General features: G+C 41.1%; 1 protein-coding gene across 1 annotated transcript in view; it reads right to left on the bottom strand.

The window, feature by feature from the left end:
• MYO19 (myosin XIX) overlaps positions 1-20,019 on the bottom strand; it is a 521,756-nt gene that overhangs the window by 53,437 nt on the left and 448,300 nt on the right. Inside the window, exon 19 of the mRNA XM_072133499.1 lies at positions 7,531-7,631. Coding sequence (XP_071989600.1) covers positions 7,531-7,631 — 101 coding nt within the window. The remainder of the gene's footprint in view (positions 1-7,530; positions 7,632-20,019) is intronic.

Raw genomic sequence — 20,019 nt, forward strand, 5'->3', positions numbered from 1 at the left:
AGGTTGAGGGTCAGAGGCAGAGCAGAAGGTCAGGGCTGGCAGCGGAGGAGCGTAAACGGGAACAGGTCCAGGGTCACAACGGGGTATCAAATCACAGACACAAGGTAAAGGAGTAAGCTTTCTCTTAGGCATGTAGCACGAAGATACGGCAGGGAATGCTGGGAAACACCGGCTTTTAACCAATTCCTGAAGAGGGGCACCACCAATCAGCGGCCCATTAAATCTTCTGAAGCCGAGGTGAGCGCTTCCTAGGAGACGAGGACACGCACACAAGACCGCCACGAGTCAGGAATGGGGAGAGGTAAGATGAGCCCGAGGATCACGGGTGAGCCTGAGACGTGGGTCACGAGAGCACCTGTGACACTGCAAACCTTAAGATGAGATGATGTATGAATGGGAACATGATAATATGCATTTTTGATCTGCATCTATTGTGCATATAGAGGTGTAATTGTCAATTATGGAAGTAGTGGATGTTACAGATTCCATCTTAAACTTCTTGTAGGAGATAAACCGGTTGAGATTTTTTAAATTGAACATCAGATAATATGCTCTATTTGTATTTCTTAAATTAGGAATAAAGCCAGATTTGGCAACCAGTGACTGTTCTTCTTGCCATAGAGTACCTAAGGAAGAACTTGAGGAAATGGCAGTTTCAATATATATTTCTGGGGAGAGATGCTGGGATTCTATTCTGCACCAGTTTGTTATATTACACACCTATCAACAAACACCCTAAAGGACAAAATAAGGGTTGGGTAATATCAAATACATACATATACCAGAGAAAATGCACGCAGCTCTCAATATAAATGCTCAGTAATACTCAGTAAATACAGGCTAAAATGCTCAAGAAAAAGGGCATAGCAATATGATAGTATTAGGTACAGCAGATTCACTGAAGTACACCTTCATAAGAAGCTGTAACAATGTGGACACACTGGGGGTCATTTACTAAGGGCCCGATTCGCGTTTTCCCGACGTGTTACCCGAATATTTTCGATTTACGCCGATTTCCCCTGAATTGCCCTGGGAATTTGGTGCACGCGATCGGATTGTGGCGCATCGGAGCTGGCATGCACGCGACGGAAATGGGGGGGGATTTTTAATATATGGTATTTAATAAAGCAAAATATGTTATTTACTTTTGTTGTGGGACACATTTTTCTCTCTCTCCTTAGTTTTTTAGTTTATCAGTTCCTTTTGATGTCTAGGACCTATGGATTTTGTGTAACCAGGAGCCACTGGTTTTTGAAGTTTAGAAGTCTTTCCCCACCCCCGCGTCACTGTTTCCTTTTTTTTTTTTTTTTTTTAAATCAGAAAATCTGTTATTATTAACCACTTAACCGATTTTCCTTTTTCATTACACAGATCCAGTACAAACATTACATTGCACAAACATCAGTGATACATTAGGAAAATTATAACAATTCCTAACACACAAACCTAGATTCACAAAAACATAGATTCCCCCCCCCCCCCCGAACGAAATGGACAGTAAACCAGTGTGCTGTAGTAGTGACCTGTCCGGTTATGAGGACTGGGCTCTTAAATGCAAACCGTATCCAGTATCAGTAGGTTCCCTATAGTAGCATCCTGTGATATTTCCAAATCTGTATTAAGGCATCTCTTAGTAGTGCATCAGACAGCAGTCCAGGAGTGGCCATCCATTTTCCCCAGATAGCATCAAATTTCTTTAATGTGCCTCTTTTTTTGTACTCCACTCGCTCCAATCGGATATAGTTATTCAATCTGCTACGCAATTTGGCATAAGATGGGATAGTAGGCTGGATCCAATATGCCGCTATAAGTTTTCAGGCTTGATATAAGATGCGTGCAGTAGCCAGCGTAACTGATCTTTCATCACATATATCTCCCAGATAACCTAACACACAGGTGATAGGAGAGGGTTAAAGGCTCAAGGAGCAGGACGTCACTGTTTCTTGGGTTTGTTCTAATCACCTGAAGAGAAGAAGAACCCACTGTTTTGACCTCCTGTATGGTAGCTCCAGCATCCTTGCTTCCCTTTATCTTTGCAAGAGTCGTTTTGCTCTCCTTGTAATTACGAAAGTAGTTCTTTCCCTACACTTTCTATCACTTTCTATCCATGGGGTCACAAAGCTGCGTGTCATCTTCAAAGGGAAGGTCTGTCTTCTTTACAACCTTTGTGACCTGGACATCTAACTTAACTGGCTCCTAAAATGTTTAGCTGCAGAGATGCTTTTCTGCAGGCCCTACCACTCATCTTTAACCGGTTTGCGACCGCCCGCCGTGTATTCATATTGCAGCAAAGGCTTACGGGTACCACCCGCGATCGGTGCCAGCACCGATCGCGAGTGTCTTCTTGCAGAACGCCGCCGGCAGAGCTGCCGGCGGCTTCAAACAGCGCATGGGCACCGCCATCTTTCCGAGGATCGCCGCTCCCCGTGACGTCATCGGGGAGCGGCGATCCGTTGCCATGGTAGCTTCGGGTCTCACGAAGACCCGAAGCTACTTCGGGTTAACCCATTCATTACAATGTGCTATCAGCACATTGTAATGTATGAGGAGTAAAATCCCCATATACTGCCATACTGTAGTATGGCAGTATATGGTAGGATCGATCAGACAACCTAGGGTTAAAGTACCCTAGAGAGTCTGAAAAATAGTAAAAATAAAAATTAAAAAAAGTAAAAAAAAAAAAAATTATAATTAAAAAAACAAAAAATTCAAATCACCCCCCTTTCCCTAGAACTGATATAAATATAAATAAACAGTAAAAATCATAAACACATTAGGTATCGCCGCGTCCAAAAATGCCTGATCTATCAAAATATAATAACGGTTTTTCACTGCGTTTAACCCCGTAACGGAAAATCATGTCCAAAGTCAAAACTGACACTTTTTTGCCATTTTAAAAAAAATTAAAAATTCTATAAAAAGTGATCAAAAGGTCGTATAGTCCTAAAAATAATATCATTGAAAACATCCTAAAAAGTCGCAAAAGATGACACCACCCTCAACTCCATACACCAAAGTATGAAAAAGTTATAAGCACAAGAAGACGGCAAAATAAAAAAATTTTTGTTCATGAGGTTTTAATTTTTGTAAATGTATGAAAACATTATAAAACCTATACAAATTAATCGTACTGACCCAAAGAATAAATTAGATGCGTCATTTGTGGCGTGAAGTGAAAGCCGTAATATCCAAGCCCACAAGAATACGACACAAATGCGGTTTTTCACCATTTTCACTGCATTTGGAATTTTTTTCCCGCTTCCCAGTACATGGCATGGAATATTTAATACCATCACTATGAAGTGCAATTTGTTACGCAAAAATTGAGCCGTCACATAGCTTTTTACGTGTAAAAATAAAAAAGTTATAGATTTTTGAAGGTGGGGAGTGAAAAATGGAAATGAAAAAATGGGAACCGGTTAATCAGTTCTTTTAAAGTTCTGTTTATACAAAATACTGGTTATCTTTTCACCTTAAGAACCACTGTCAAACAACTCTTTTCAAATAGACTTAGGTTAGACTTAAACTTAGAGGATACATCTTCCACATTAAGAGTTTCAATAAGGTGTCTAATTCTTCAATAGGAAAGAGGTATTTGGTTTCCATGTCCTGAGACTCTTTGGCAGGAACAATAACAGAGGAACCTTTAGTAGAACAAGAAGGCGCATCGGCTGATCAAGAGTTAGAAACTTCTGTGAGTGGCTTCTTAGGTGGTGCCCCCTGGCTATCTGTGGCTATGGAAGATAACATTTTTTTTTTATAGAGGATACATTTGTAACTCCATAAATTATTCCTTCTCTTCCTTCATAAATGTATCAATTCATTGTTTACAGATGAACTGGGACTACCTGAGCACTGAGCTGCAACACAAACACTGGAGAAAAGAGACACTTTAGGGAAACCACCCTCTTGCAATTTAAATATCTAAGGGGGAGACCATCCCCCAGCTGCAGGCTGCTGCCAGAATCGTAGCTCAGCTCCAATATAAAAGCGTCACTTCCAGTCATAGCCAGAAGTACGTCATTCCAGGGCACCATCTTTAGCCACCCTAGGCTGCAGATGGAGCCAATACTGGATCAGAAGGAGCCAGGGATGGAGCCACAACCCCGACTGGGCTGGAACTTGGAGGCGGCATTATTGGGTAGGAATAGCAACCACCCTTCCCACATTAAGGATGAGAGACAGAGGAAACTCTCTTCATTTGACCCTCTGTGGGGACAGAGGTCAATGGGCATCTTCCAGGTGGGCCATCATGGGGAGGGAGCAGAAAAATTTAATATATTTTACTAGATTTATTTATTTTACTCGACTACGAGGGGACATGGTTAATTTATATAAATATATGAATGGTCTATACAAAAAAATATGGTGGTAAGTTGTTTCATATTAAATCAAATTAAAAGAAGAGGGGGCACTGTCTCAGTCTGGAGAAATCAAGGTTTAATCACCAGAGGCGACAGGGCTTTTTTACTATGAGAACTGTCAATCTGTGGAATAGCCTGCTTCAGGCACTTGTCACAGCAGGGACAGCAGAGAGCTTCAAGAAGGGTCTAGATGGCTTTTTACACCTAAATAACATTGATGGTTATATTATATAGAATGGTTTCCGCTAAATCCTTTCCTCATGCAATCCCTTCCCTTCCTTGGTGGAACTTGATTGACAAGTGTCTTTTTTAACCATATAAACTATGATATAATTTCAACAAATGTAGCCAGTGTAGTAAACCCCTTCTTCACTGTGAAAGCAGTGTAGGTATGACACATGTGGGAACATACATATTTTCTTGGCCTAATTGAAGCAACGCGAGATGAGGTACTGTAGAGATTCTATATGCTGCAGATTAACAGTACAATGTGCAAGTAGCACTTCCTCCCACCATTAAATCAGTCCAAGGGAGGGTTAATTGCTTAAGGAAAGTAGAGAGGGAGGGTGAGATCAGCATGTTGATCTTAGAAGGAAGGAGGCCAGGGATAACAAATATATTGTGCATCCTATAGTCTGAAAAATGTGTTATTTTATATAATTCTATCCTTTTACATACTATACAGGGGTGCACCATGAGACAAGTTGAGCCTCTTGCCTCAGGCATACAACAATGGATGAGGTATACATACCTCCCAACATTTGTGAAAGGGAAAGAGGGACAAAATGGCGGCCCGCCCTAAGCCACACCCCCAATCACTCCCTGGCCACGCCCCAAATTTTAGCCATATTATAATAATAAAAATCATCTCAATTAAATAAAAAAAAAAAATTATCCTCAATGGGATTTGAACCCAGAACCTGCAGTGTCCATGTACAATAATGTCACAGTGCCACAACCAACTAAGCTATAATCTCAGTGATTAACAAGGTGTAGAATTTTGGTAACTAAGAACTATGACTACTGTTACACTGTGACACAGATTTAATGCCTTGGTATATAGGGAGGGATCTTCTCAGAGAATATTGTAATTATTGAGACTATTATTATTATTATGGAGATTATTATTATTGAGATGATTATTATTATTATTGAGATGATTATTATTATTTTTACTATTATTAATAATCATCTCCATAATAATAAAATTTATAATAATAATAGTCTCAATAATTACAATAATAACCTCTGAGAAGATTCCTCTCTATATATCAGGGCAGTAAGTCTGTGTCACAGTGTAAATGGCAGATAACACTTCTTAGTTACCAAATATCCTCAGCTCTGTATCACTGGGCTTATAGCTCAGTTAGTTAAGGCTCCTGTCTGCAAAGCAGAGGGTCCCAGGTTCGAATGTCAGCCTGGGAAAAACTTTATTTAATTTAATTACATAAAGAGCTTGTGTCTGGGGAAGCCCTGGAGACCATATATGGATAGATGCTGATCTGAAGCTGATGACGTGGTCCCTGGTCTATGCTAAGCCGACACTTCTCTGAAAAGGATTCCCTGCCCGATGTCTGCTCTGGGGAACCCTAGGAGATGCAGTGACCATATATGGACAGATGCTGATCTGAAGCAGATGACGTGGTCCCTGCTCTCTCCGCTAAGCCCGACACTTCTCTGAAAAGGATGTCTGTAGAAGCCATTCTGTACTGTGAGTTCAGGCTTTCAAAGTATTTACAATGCGGACACAGCGCTGGGACACAGCGGGACCTGGGGGGAAAATCCGTGACAATCTCATAGCTGCCCGTGACGCGGGGCAGAGGTAAGAGAAACGGGACTTTCCCGGCAAAATCTGGACGGTTGGGAGCTATGGGTATACGCTAGACCTCTTGGTTTTGACTGGGTCCATAACTCAACATTACAATTCAATAGTTGCTAAATAGCAAAAAGAACCCATTCATCAAATAAAACTTAAACATTATTAAAAATATTTAATAAACAATAATTTTTGTGATTTTTTTATTTACATAGAGGGAAATATTCACATGGGTTATTTAAAAACAGGTGGTAGGAGTGATACTGTGAAAATAGAGTACTGTCCCTTCTTCGCTACATAAACTTTATTGACAGTTCACTTCATATATTCATTTAAGACAGTGCCATAGATAGAAACTAGTGGACATTTTGTAGAGCCAAAAGGTGGGAGTCTCTCAGATTGCGGATTGATCAATATAAATCGAAATCTATTTTCTGACAATTCTATTAACACTAATAATGTTTTTCACTTATAATCTAACTTCTAACTTTGAAGGGGAAGTTAGATTATGAGTGAAAAACTTGGTTGCTATTTAGCAACTATTGGATTGTAGTCTTGCCTCTGGCAGCACTATCTGCAGGGAGATGGACGCAGTCACCTGATATAAAGTAGGACCTGACATATAAAAAAAAGCGTCTCTTCACACCTAGGCACAACACAGCACCCACGCCGGCTCGCACTTTATCTCCTATCCTCTACTATTTGTCTTTGGCCTGATCCCTATTTCGTTATTGGGACCCTTTTCATCACATCTGGGACCAATCATCTAAGAGAGTACAATAGGATATTTTGTGTTTGGACCTGATGAAGGAGGCATTCCGCTTCCGAAACGCGTTGTCCATTGTAATCCTGAATTAAAATATGAACATTGAGCAGCGCGGTTCCAGCCTGTTTTTTTCCCTTCTCTAAACCCTTCTACAACATCCACTATCACCAACAATATTGGATTGTCAGGTTACCGCAGCAGCTCCTCTTCCCAGATGTAAGTCACCTTTATATTTATGCTAAGAATTGTGGCTAATTTCTACTATTGTAGCTAATTTCTACTGTTTATTTTTAGTGCCATACATCTTGCGTTGTGTTCCATTCCTTTTTCTTTATATTTATTATTCTTCACACCTAATGTCAGCACAGGTGTGAGACACTGTATGGAGAACCCATTTACTAAAAAAAAGCCATTACTTCCAGATTATGTATAGGGGGCAAAAGTCTATACATCTCCCCTCAGGCAGCAAAGAGTTTAGGTTAATTCCTGATGCTATAAAAAATAATGATAAATATACATAGTATTCTATGTGCATATCATAAAAGTTTTGAGTTATTTGAATATTATCCTAAAAAGAAAATTACCTTGTCTTAAGTTTTTTCTCTTTTTTTCCTCTTCTGTTTCTTTAGTATACTTATAGGGTGTAACCAACTCATAGCGCTTCACGAAACTTTGGAAAGAAATCCTAAGAATGGAGAAAGATTTGAAAAGTTAGTGCAGTTTAATGTCTAATAGAATTTCTGGAAAAACTCCACCTTTAAACATCATACAACAGGTCAGTGAAAGAAGTGGCTGAATGGTGACATTGGGAACATTGGTGGCTGGGCATCCATCTGTCCTGTGACACTGATTCTGCTCCCATGAGCTGTTCCTAATAAGTAGGTAATTCTCTTTGATAAAGAGTCTACGTTTACATATCTTCTTCCATGTGACCATCGTGTCCTCTTATAAGTAAAGAAGATTTGATCTGCTTAGGTAATTTTGGCCATTTAGTTTCTAGAAGTGCAAGTAGATCCAATGGGGCAGTGAAATTGTATTCCAAACATGAATTGGAAAAGGAAGAGGCACCCTGAGACCAATCCAGGAAATGATGAAATAGGCATACCAAATTTTAAGCTTGTAGGTTCGAGAAGTTTAAGCCCCACTTTTAAGAGCTTTCAGGGATATAAGCAGTTTCTTTGCTTTCCAAAGAAATTTTGAGAATGCTCTGATAATGGATTGAACATCAGAGTTTCTCAGCAGAAGGGGCAGTGATTACATGGGATATAGCAGCTTCGAAAAGCTCATCATGAGGATGAGGTGACAGTGTCCCAAAAGAGACAATGGCAGCGAGCGCCATATTTCTAGCTCAGCCACTATCTTGTTAATCTGGAGAGTTCAATGTATATAGTGAGGATGGGGGACATTTCCTATCTTAATACCTAGGTATTTTATCTCCTTCTGAGTGGGTTTCACATTTTGGCCTACCTGATCCCATTTCCTGTTTGTGTGGGGTCTACCTAGCTTCAATATTTAGTTCTTGTGAGCATTAACCTTACAGCCATAAAACGCTCCAGATACTTGTTATGGTACTAAAAACAGGGAAAGTCGCCAGTGGGTCGGCCATGAATAGTTTCACTTTGTCCACAAAGAGTGCTATTTTGACCTATTTTTTTTCCCCTGGTGTGGATACTCTTATAAATATTTGAGCCTTCGAATTTCAGAGAAAGAGGCTCAAGGGCCATGTCAAATAGGAGGGGGGATAGGAGGTAGCCTTGGCATGTCCCGCAGCATAATCGGAAAGGGTCAGAAAGCAAGGAGAGCCAAGAGTGCTTTAGGGTTGCCATATATCTCCCCAAATAGAAATGGATCTTATCTGTGATTCCCATTTCATCCAAAACCATCCCAAGCCATTCCCATCTAATGTTGTTGAAAGCCTTTTCGGTATCTAAGGCTACAAAGGCCAGCCTCTCTCCTGGCCTGGCGCCTGACCTTATCCAGAACCACCAACCCTTTCCTCGATTAGCTACAGCCACTCGTTAATGAAGCCTACCTGGAAGTTACCTATCAAATCAGGCATCATCAAAGCCAGCCTGGTGGCCAGAATTATCATGTCCACATCGACCAAGAATATGAGTCTGTAAGACACCGGTTCAAAGGCGTCTTTCACTGACTTAGGAATGAGTTTGACAACAGCGTTCTTAGAATCCTTCCCTATTTGTCCTGTAGTATTTCCTTATTAGGTTAAATGGTGAATGACATTTCAGTGTCCTGGTTCCGAGGATCTGTCCAGAAGTAGCTGTTTAGGTGCAACAGCATAAGGAGGCAATAAATGTGTTCAAAAGGAGAAAATGTGAATACAAAGTAACTAATAATTGAGTGTACTTGGACTAATGAGTGTACTTGGACACATTTATGGCCATGAGTCTGTGCTAGGTCAATGAACTTTGCCTAAGAATAGACATTGTACAACTAAATCATTGCTTTATGTAAAGGACTTTTATGGCATCATGTGTACTCTTATGTCATCTGACATCTTTTTAGCCTGTGAGAGGCAGTCGCAGGATTTTATTATAAATAAAGAGTAATTTGAATGCAACACATGTCATGTGTCTGTCTATACTCCCCCATCTCCCCAAAGAAGAGGGGATGGTTCTATCCTCCATTTTTCTGTCAGTCTTCTAATTATCGCAGCCACAGATAACTGGTCATAGCCATTGCAGAATCACTAAGTCTTTTATATTACACTCGTTAACCCTTTTCTGTAATGATGGGAGAATAGGATATATTCTAATCTTGACCATGCCGATTGTGCATGCGAGCAATGAGAGTTCTCCCTGTTTTCTGGGTGGTCCCTTCTCTATGAGTCGTTTATCTTTGTGCTCCATAGGAAGTCTGGTAAGACTAGATTAAGTCTAGGGCAGGGGTCCCCAAACTACGGCCCGGTTCTATCCGGCCCCCGTCCCATCCGTTTCTGGCCACATCGAGCACTATTCAGTGACGGGCAGGAGCTTCCGGACGGCCTAATCATTGACCCTACTGGAGCGCCGAGCCCCCGAATCTGGATTTGTTATTTGGCGCTCCAGTAGGGTCAATGATTAGGCCGTCCGGACAGGAAGCTCCTGCCCGTCACTGAATAGTGCTCGACCACTATTATTGCAGGTGGAGTGATGTGGCCGGAAGACAACCCCGGCGCACATCGCTCCTTGAACCTGGATGCGCGGCCGCGTGATTACATCATCACGCGACCGCGCACCGCTTCCTGTCCGGCAGCAGCCAGAAGAAAGAAGACGGGGGAGCCAGAGGTAAGTACATGGTTTTTATTTATTTTTTTAAAACAGCAGTAGAAACATTGTGGCTGCCCTAATATATGAAATTATGGATTATGGGCCATTATAGAAAATAATAATGGAGGGGCAGCATAGGGAATAATTATGAGGAGCAGTATAGGAAATAATCAATTATGAGGGGGCAGCATAGGGAATAATTAATTATAATTAATTATTTCCTATGCTGCCCCTCATAATTAATTATTTCCTCATAAGGGGTAGCATAGGAAATAATAAATTATAAGGGGCAGCATAGGAAATAATAAATTATAAGGGGTAGCATAGGAAATAATAAATTATTAGGGGCAGCATAGGAAATAATCAATTATGAGGGGCAGCATAGGAAATAATTAATTGTGAGGGGTAGCATAGGAAATAATTAATTATGAGGGTACAGCATAGGAAATCATTATGAGGGGCAGCATAGGAAATAATTAATTATGAGGGGCAGCATAGGAAATAATTAATTATGAGGGGCAGCATAGGAAATAATTATGAGGGGCAGCATAGGAAATAATTAGTTATGAGGGGCAGCATAGGAAATAATTAATTATGAGGGGCAGCATAGGAAATAATTAATTATGAGGGGCAGCATAGGAAATAATTAATTATGAGGGGCAGCATAGGAAATAATTATGAGGGGCAGCATAGGAAATAATTATGAGGGGCAGCATAGGAAATAATTAGTTATGAGGGGCAGCATAGGAAATAATTAATTATGAGGGGCAGCATAGGAAATAATTAGTTATGAGGGGTAGCATAGGAAATAATTAATTATGAGGGGCAGCATAGGAAATAATTAATTATGAGGGGCAGCATAGGAAATAATTAATTATGAGGGGCAGCATAGGAAATAATTAATGGCGGGGGCAGCATAGGAAATAATTAATGGTGGGGGGCAGCATAGGAAATAATTATGAGGGGAAGTCTAGAAATTAATGGGGGGGCAGCATATTTGCTAATTAATTGACTCAATTCTTTAACTGGGACAATAAATAAAATAGTTCACAAAGGGGTGCAGTATATTAAATAATTAATTGAGGGGGGCCCAGTGTATTACGGATGCGGTTGCATGTACCGCTAGCGCTGTAATTTCTTATATTTTTTTTATTTTTAAATTTCAGTCCGGCCCTCCAACGGTCTGAGAGGGACAGTGATCGGCCCCCTATGTAAAAAGTTTGGGGACCCCTGGTCTAGGGGGATGTCTGTCAGCTGTGACATTTTTTTTATCCACATTAAAATCTACAACAAAATTCAGATGCATGGCTACTAATTTACGGTAGGAGGTGGCACTACAGAATCTATCAGTATGATCTGCAAAGAATGGTGATTCTTAGCAAATCTTCAAATAAGAAAACCATCCCACAATATTGCATTCACTAGACAACACCTGAATCAGGGAGGTTTTGTGATTTAGGGTCAGTACCTTTCAAAATACAATATCCGGCCACAGCTTTTTCAGTTGCCTTATGACAGCCATTCCTTTGTTAGGGGATTGGAGTCCCTTAATGTTCCACAAGATAACTCTCACGGACACCAGTTGGAATTTGGGTCTATTGCTGCATCCCTTCTACAGGGAGCAGTATAATTGCAGTTTAACTGTGTTTCAGACAATCTATCGGGCCTGGGGAGCAGCTAAGTCCAGGATCGGCAGCAGAGGGCAGAAACAACACGTTGTAACATACCCAACAAAATAACAATGACTCATACATAATAACGGAACAAATTCTACAGCACAACCAAAACAAAAAATAGTACACCTTGGCTTCAAAAAAGCTGTGGCAGTTTAATAAAACCCCATCGCCTGGTGTCAAGAACTTCACTTTTTTCAACCCTCCAATAATGAGGGTGGATCCCTCAAACATGCTCCCCAGTAAATCACAGGATCAAGATATGACCCTAGAAATGAAAATGCTTAAGATTTTCAAAAAGTGTAATTAACTATATCTCTACAGTTCCTCTATAAATCTTACTTACATATTGTAGCACACATTACTACAAGGAATACCCACAGTAATTTACATTCAATTGACCAGGAGAGTGAGGCTCTTGTTTTGCACATTGCAGTGCCCCCTAGTGTGTGTTTCCGGTATACAGTTTTACCTACATGCTGGTAGCAATAAAGCAGCAGCTTGTTACTTGTTAATACCCTTGACACAAGAACAATTGAGTGAGTTTATGCTGTGTAACCTACTGTTAAAGGGGTTGTGTCACCATAGCAAATGGCTGTAATTGGGTCCAATGCATTGTGACAAGTACTTTCACCATTTACACTTATTACAAAATCTGCAGCCTTACTGAGATAACTCCTTTTGTTCTAGTTGCTGGCGCCCCCTAGTAGTAGCTGTGTCCTGAGCTACAGCTGATCTGGCCGAGTCTGCGCACAAGGAGTCAGCCAGCTGCTCTACACTACAGATCACTCCACAGGCTCACAGCTCCTCTCCACACTGAGAGATCACCTGACACACTGCAGCCAATAGGAAGTGAGAGAGGAGGAGGGGCAGATATTGTGCTGTGATGGCCACTGCTTACCAGCTCCACAGGAGCCTACAGCAGATACAAGGTAACTGCAGCCAGACATGACTATCTGCTGCACAGAGGAGTCCTCCCCTAACATGGATCATAGCAATGTAGCAGCCCTCTCCTCCCTCCACCATTAGTCAGGTCACACAGGAGGCTGCAGAGATAACACAAGTAACAGTCTGAGCTCTGACCTCTCATGATGCAGTCCTCCTCATGTACTCTCCACCATTCACTGTCCCTCCATGCTACACTGCTGTCCTGCAGTCCTCCTCCTGTACTCTCCACCATGCATTGTCCCTCCATGCTACCCTAATCTCCTGCAAAGGGGCCCCTGTCCCTGACTAGCAGTAAAGTCGCTAAAGATCAGTAACATGCAAGAAGCTGTCACCTATTTATCTATCCAAGTCCTATTATCTATCACCTGTCAAGAGATCCACCTGTCAAGAGATCCTTTTTCAAGCCGTTTTTGAAGTGAACATGGTGTATATATATACACATTCGAATGGTCACATGACCAACAATTCCCCACCCACCAAATTTAAATATTCGTGGTAAAAACATACAAATTTCATACAAAAAATGGACAATTAGTGTTACTGGTACACATACAATAATATATCAAGTGAAGATTAATTAAAATTATGGCAATTTGCATGTCCCATTCCCCTGTATATAAGGGTACATGCGTTGCAAATTTAAATTGTGCAAAAAAAGTGCATAAAGTGCTCCAGTGTACTGACCAAGCCGCCGTGCAGGGACCTCAGGTGTCTCCCCGGACTGTCCTGATCTCCGATCCATGAATAACCTGCTCGATTTGTGAAATATACACAGCGAACGCTGTGAAACGCACGCTCTCTGGTGCCCTGTGCGCATGCGCAATGGGGTCCAACTTCCGTGATCGGCATCATGGTAACAGGATAACAACACATTGCAAATACTGCTGCTGAATTAGTAAGTGCACAACTAAGTGACACTATGTACTCTGATAAGCTTATTATGCCTTGTTGTAATAGATGTATGAAGAAGGGAAGTAAATACAAGTGCTGTACAGGGGTACAGCCATTTTACGAGGAAAGAATGTGCTGTAATAACAGCTGTGACCCGGGTCTTATTGAAAAAGGGCTAACCCTTCCCAGGGAAACCATTGTTCAAATGGAGCAATATACCGGGTATACCCCTAAGAATAAACGGGGCACCCTTTAACATTACTCCCTACCCTGTAGGGCAGGGGTCTCAAACTCAATTTACCTGGAAATAGATTCTGGGTAAGGCTGGGCCGCATCAAGTTTTCCACACAAAATGCACTTACAAAATAGCATTATTCAGATTCAAATGTCATGGCGTCTCCCAGCGCAAGGAAAGCCCCGAGCTGGGAGACATGTTTTTTCTCTATGAACGCGTCCTGTGCACCAAGGGGTCCCAAGCTCCTACCGCACTGAGCCCAGTCAGGGACACTCCATCGCCCCCCCTCCCCCCCGGTACTTGCCTCCCCGTGTCCCTCCCATCGAAGAAGATGAAGTCGCCGCTCTGACCTGCACCAAGGGCGTTCAGAGCGGCGACTTCATCTTCTTCAAGTACCGGTTTCCTGTTTTTTCATGTCCATTTTTCACTCCCCACCTTCAAAAATCTATAACTTTTTTATTTTTACACGTAAAGAGCTGTGTGACGGCTTGTTTTCTGCGTAACAAATTGCACTTCACAGTGATGGTATTTAATATTCCATGCCATGTACGTGGAAGCGGGAAAAAAATTCCAAATGCAATGAAAATGGTGAAAAAACGCATTTGCGCCATTTTCTTGTGGGCTTGGATATTACGTCTTTCACCAAGCGCCCCAAATGACATGTCTACTTTATTCTTTGGGTCGGTGCGATTAAGGGGATACCAAATTTGTATAGGTTTTATAATGTTTTTTACAAAAATTAAACCCTCCTGTACAAAACTTATTTTTTTTAATTTTGCCAAATTCTGGCGCTAATAATTTTTTCATACTTTAGTGTACGGAGCTGTGGGTGGTGTATTTTTTTGCGAAATTTGATAATATTTTCAATGAAATCATTTTTAGGACTGTACGACCTTTTGTACTGATCACTTTTTATAGATTTTTTATATTTTTCAAAATGGCGCTATTTTCCGTTACGGGGTTAAAAGCAGTGAAAAACCGTTATCATATTTTGATCGGGCATTTTCGGACGCGTCGATACCTAATGTGTTTATGATTTTTACTGTTTATTTATATTTATGTCAGTTCTAGGGAATGGGAGGTGATTTGAAATTTTAGGTTTTTTTATTATAATTTTTTTTTTGTATTTTTATTTATACTATTTTTCAGACTCCCTAGGGTACTTTAACCCTAGGTTGTCTGATCGATCCTATCATATACTGCCATACTGCAGTATGGCAGTATATGGGGATTTTCCTCCTCATTCATTACAATGTGCTATCAGCACATTGTAATGAAGGGGTTAAAACGAAATAGCCTCGGGTCTTCCGAAGACCCGAGGCTATGGAGACGGATCGCAGCCGCTATCTTTTTGAGGCTGCTGGCAGCTTTGCCGGCAGCTATCGCTGTGCAAACACCCGCGATCGGTGCTAGCACCGATCGCGGGTGTTACCGGTAAGCCTTTGCTGCAATATGCAGCAAAGACTTACCGGCTATGGAGAGGGCTCAGCCCGTGAGCCCTCTCCATGCAGCGTGACCCGACCGCCGCCGTGAATACACGGCGGGTGGTGCTTTTCCAGGTGGGGGCCGCAAAATATTGTCCCGCGGGCCGCGAGTTTGAGACCCCTGCTGTAGGGACACTAGTGCAATAATAACTGCATAACCTCTGGCTAGAACCCCCACACTTACAGATAAATGGATCGCATAAAGGAAATCTTTGTTCCAAATGACATACAGAGCGGCAGGTTAGTGTTGAAGAAATTTAATGTAAATGATGTGCAGGCAGTAATCCGGAGTTCCAGCGAGGAGACATCTGAGGTGGGCTCGTATTATCTATAGAATAGAGAAAAATAAATTACCAACAAATTTATCACAAAAATTACTCATTGCTACACCATTATAGACAACAATAAGAGAATACATATGTGACTTAGTTATCTCGCTTGATGTTCTGTTTATTTACAGTGTCCACAGTTTAAAATCGACGTTAAGACCATTTGGTTTTAATGTACCCAAGGTATGGATCCATTGGTGTTCACGCTTTTCAGGACTCCCTCTGTGTCGCCTCCTCTGCATAACGGTGGTATGTGATCAATTATACAAAATTTAAGGTGTTTTTCTAGGTGTTCTGCCTCTGTAAAATGTTTAGAGACTGGTAGGTCTTTGTGATTTGAACGTATTGTGTATCTGTGCTGATTAAAGCGCGTTTTGAATTCAAGTGTGGTCTCCCCCACATATAATAGTCGACAGGGGCAACTTAATAAATAGATCACATAAGAGCTATCACAGGTCAAATAATGTGTAATGTTGTACTGTTTATCTTTGTGTATAAAATTGGGACCCTTTATCATATATTTACAATTGATACATTTACAACATGGGAAACAGCCTTTTCTCAGCTGTCCCAATATTCCCGTCTGTCTGCTTCTTCTGAATGGTCCGCCGTCTGCCCTAACCAGTCGGTCCCTGATCGTCTGGGCATTCCTATAGGACATAAGAGGTGGATTGAGGAATTCAGGTACATTTACGTTGCTACCTGTCAGTTTGGTCCAATGTTTCCTGATTATTCTAGCAATATTGTGACTTTGTGAGTTGAATGTCGTAACAAAAGGTATACGGTCATGTTTCTTTGTAATGTTATGAGAGGATAGAAGTTCCGATCTATCTCTCTCATGTACTTTTTGTAGGTTCTTTTTGATAATCTGTTTCGGATATCCACGTTGTTTGAATTTATTGGCCATGGTTGTTAAATTCTTTTGAAGTTTGGAGGGTTCACTAGTTATTTTTTTAACCCGAAGGAGTTGGCTGTATGGAAGAGAATTAATAGTTGATCGCGGGTGGCTGCTCTCATATCGAACTAATGTGTTCTTATCGGTTGGTTTGGAATAGATGTCAGTCTCTATGTGTTCACCATGAATTGAAACAGAAACGTCGAGGAACTGTAATACAGTGTCAGATGTGACCACCGTAAATTTGATAGTCTCATCGATAGTGTTCAAGTATTCATGAAATGAATTAAGCTCACAGTCAGTACCAGTCCATAGGAGGAAGACATCATCTATAAACCTCCACCAACTCAGACAATGTCTGAATAGTGGGGAGGGATAGATGATGTCTTCCTCCAGCACCCTCATAACAATGTTCGCATAAGTAGGGGCCATTTTGGCCCCCATTGCGACCCCCATTCCTTGTAAATAAAAGTCGTCACCAAAAAGGAAATAGTTGTTTTTGAGAACAAATTCAAGTAGGATTAAAATAAAGTCCTGTGTTTTTGGAGAAAATGTTGTAGTGATCATGTTTCTCACTGCTTCTAAGCCTCTTTGGTGATCAATTGAAGTATAAAGGGAGACCACGTCAAATGATACCAACAGAATTTTCTGAGTGGGGGAGAAATGCACCTCATTGAGTTTGTTGATAAAATCTGATGTGTCACGTATATAAGAATGTCCTGTAGTGGCTAGGTCCCTAAGAGCTCTATCGAGAAATGTGGCGATGTTGGAAAAGATAGACCCTGTGCCAGAGACGATTGGCCTCCCTGGTGGATTCAACAAATCCTTGTGAATCTTAGGTAAGATATACAATACAGGGGTGATTGGATCATCAACATGTAGAAAATTGTACATATCTGTATTAATAATATTGTTGTTTAATGCTTCGTCCAAAATGTGTTTGATTTTTCTAGCAAGTAAGAATTTGGGATCTACCTGGATTCTCTGGTACACATTTACATCAGACAGTTGCCTCCTAATTTCCATTAAATATTAGCTGGTATCCATGACGACGACAGCACCGCCTTTGTCCGCCGACTTGACGGTGATGTCGCCGTCACGGGCCAGCTCATTAAGAGCAGTAATTTCACCACTCCTCAAATTGGGGTGATCCAATAACAAATCCCCTGTGTTGTTACGTAACATCATTAAGTCATTTTTGACAGCAGTAAAGAAAGCCTCAATATGAGGCGCCTCCACATCTGGATTAAAGTTAGTTTTATTCCGTAGCTGGAATTGGCTTAAACATAATTCCGATTAATTTCTAACCCCCTCAAAAGTATGCACTTGAAAAAAATGTTTCAATTTAATTGTACGTATAAACCTCTGTAGGTCAACCTCGATTTCGAACCAGTCAGGGTATGAGGAAATACAATATGACAACCCCTTAGATAATACATAAATTTGATTTTAGTTAATACTTTAGAGGAAATATTTACCACTAATTCAGTCAATTTCTTATCCTCAGCGCCATCTTGGGGGCTGGCTGGTCCGGATTGGGAGTTGCAGAATTTTCTGGCTCTGTGGTGTTTGCGGCCTCCTCGTCTTGTCTTGATTTGTTTGGAGTCTTCGTATTCCCGGGTGTCCATAAAAAAGTAGCCGGCTGTTTCTTGTTCTGTTTAGTGTATGTCCCAGTTGTGGCTTTGTGGACATCTTGCCTCTTTGTCTGTTCCCCTCTTTCTGTTTTGATTGAGAATAGTCACTCTGCCAACTATATACTTGGCCTTTGCTATAGTCATCGGAGTCCCGAATCCATTTGTTTCTCTTAATGATCTCCTGTTCCGCTTTAGCTGTTTGAACATGTGTGTGAACTGTTGCTAGAAAATTGTTATAATCCTCCGTAGTGAGAATAGTACTCAATTGCTCTTCGATGGCCTCAAGTTTTTCTTTCAAAGCTTCTGTTTCTTTTTAAAAAAAATTCAATGTTTAATAAGATTAAGTCTTTGGCATATTTATTTGAGATCTGGGCAAATCTCATGCAGAACTCTTTGTCTTGTGCAAACAATGTAGGTGAGACCTGTGAAGGCATCCCACGTGGTATCATATGGTGTTTATAATATTCACCAAGTGTAATTAGATGTAACTGTAGACTGATTAATTTCTTAGAGTCATTTTCAAACTTGCGTTTTAACTCACTTGTACCCGGAGTTGTCAGAAAGGCAGAGTCCCCAGTTAGATCTTTTAAAATCCTCTCGCCATCTTCAGTGGTATAAGCAAAAGTCTGGAACCAAGGTGCTTTGATGCGATGTGCTCGCTTTAGAAAGCCAAAAATTACTTGTAGAAAGATCCAGCGGCACTATCTGATTAGCTGTAGTGGGTGCAGGCGTCCTAGGATCGGGCCTCGGATCTTATGGTAACAAAATATCCAAAAAACGGGCAGCACTCCAGATGTGTGAAGAAAAGTGGTTCTACTTTATTTCATAATGAGTAATTACAGCAACGTTTCGGCTCAAGATGCGTTGCAAATTTAAAGCTGCGTTGCAAAAAAAGTGCATAAAGTGCTCCAGTGTACTGACCAAGCCTCCGTGCAGGGACCTCAGGAGTGTCCCCGGACTGTCGTGATCTCCGATCCATGAATAACCTGCTTGATTTGTGAAATATACACAGCAAACGCTGTGAAACGCATAGTGGAACGCACGCTCTCTGGTGCCCTGTGCGCACTTTATGCACTTTTTTTGTACAATTTAAATTTGCAACGCATGTACCCTTATATACAGGGGAATGGGTCATGCAAATTGCCATAATTTTAATTCATCTTCATTTGATATATTATTGTATGTGTACCAGTAACACTAATTGTCGATTTTTTTGTATGAATTTAGTATGTTTTTACCACAAACATGTAAATTTGGTGGGTGGGGAACTGTTGGTCATATGACCATTCGAATGTGTATATATATCCACCATGTTCACTCCAAAAACGGCTTGAAAAAGGCTCTCGAGCCGAAACGATGCTGTAATTACTCATTATGGAATAAAGTAGAACCACTTTTCTTCACACATCTGGAGTGCTGCCCGTTTTTTGGATATTTTGTTACCATAAGATCCGAGGCCCGATCCTAGGACGCCTGCACCCACTACAGCTAATCAGATAGTGCCGCTGGATCTTTCTACAAGTAATTTTTGGCTTTCTAAAGCGAGCACATCGCATCAAAGCACCTTGGTTCCAACAACATGGAACATTTAACTAACTTCAATGAATTCCAGACTTTTGCTTATACCACTGAAGATGGCGAGAGGATTTTAAAAGATCTAACTGGGGACTCTGCCTTTCTGACAACTCCGGGTACAAGTGAGTTAAAACGCAAGTTTG

This window comes from Engystomops pustulosus, chromosome 2, assembly GCF_040894005.1.
Source record: "Engystomops pustulosus chromosome 2, aEngPut4.maternal, whole genome shotgun sequence".
Lineage (NCBI taxonomy): Eukaryota > Metazoa > Chordata > Amphibia > Anura > Leptodactylidae > Engystomops > Engystomops pustulosus.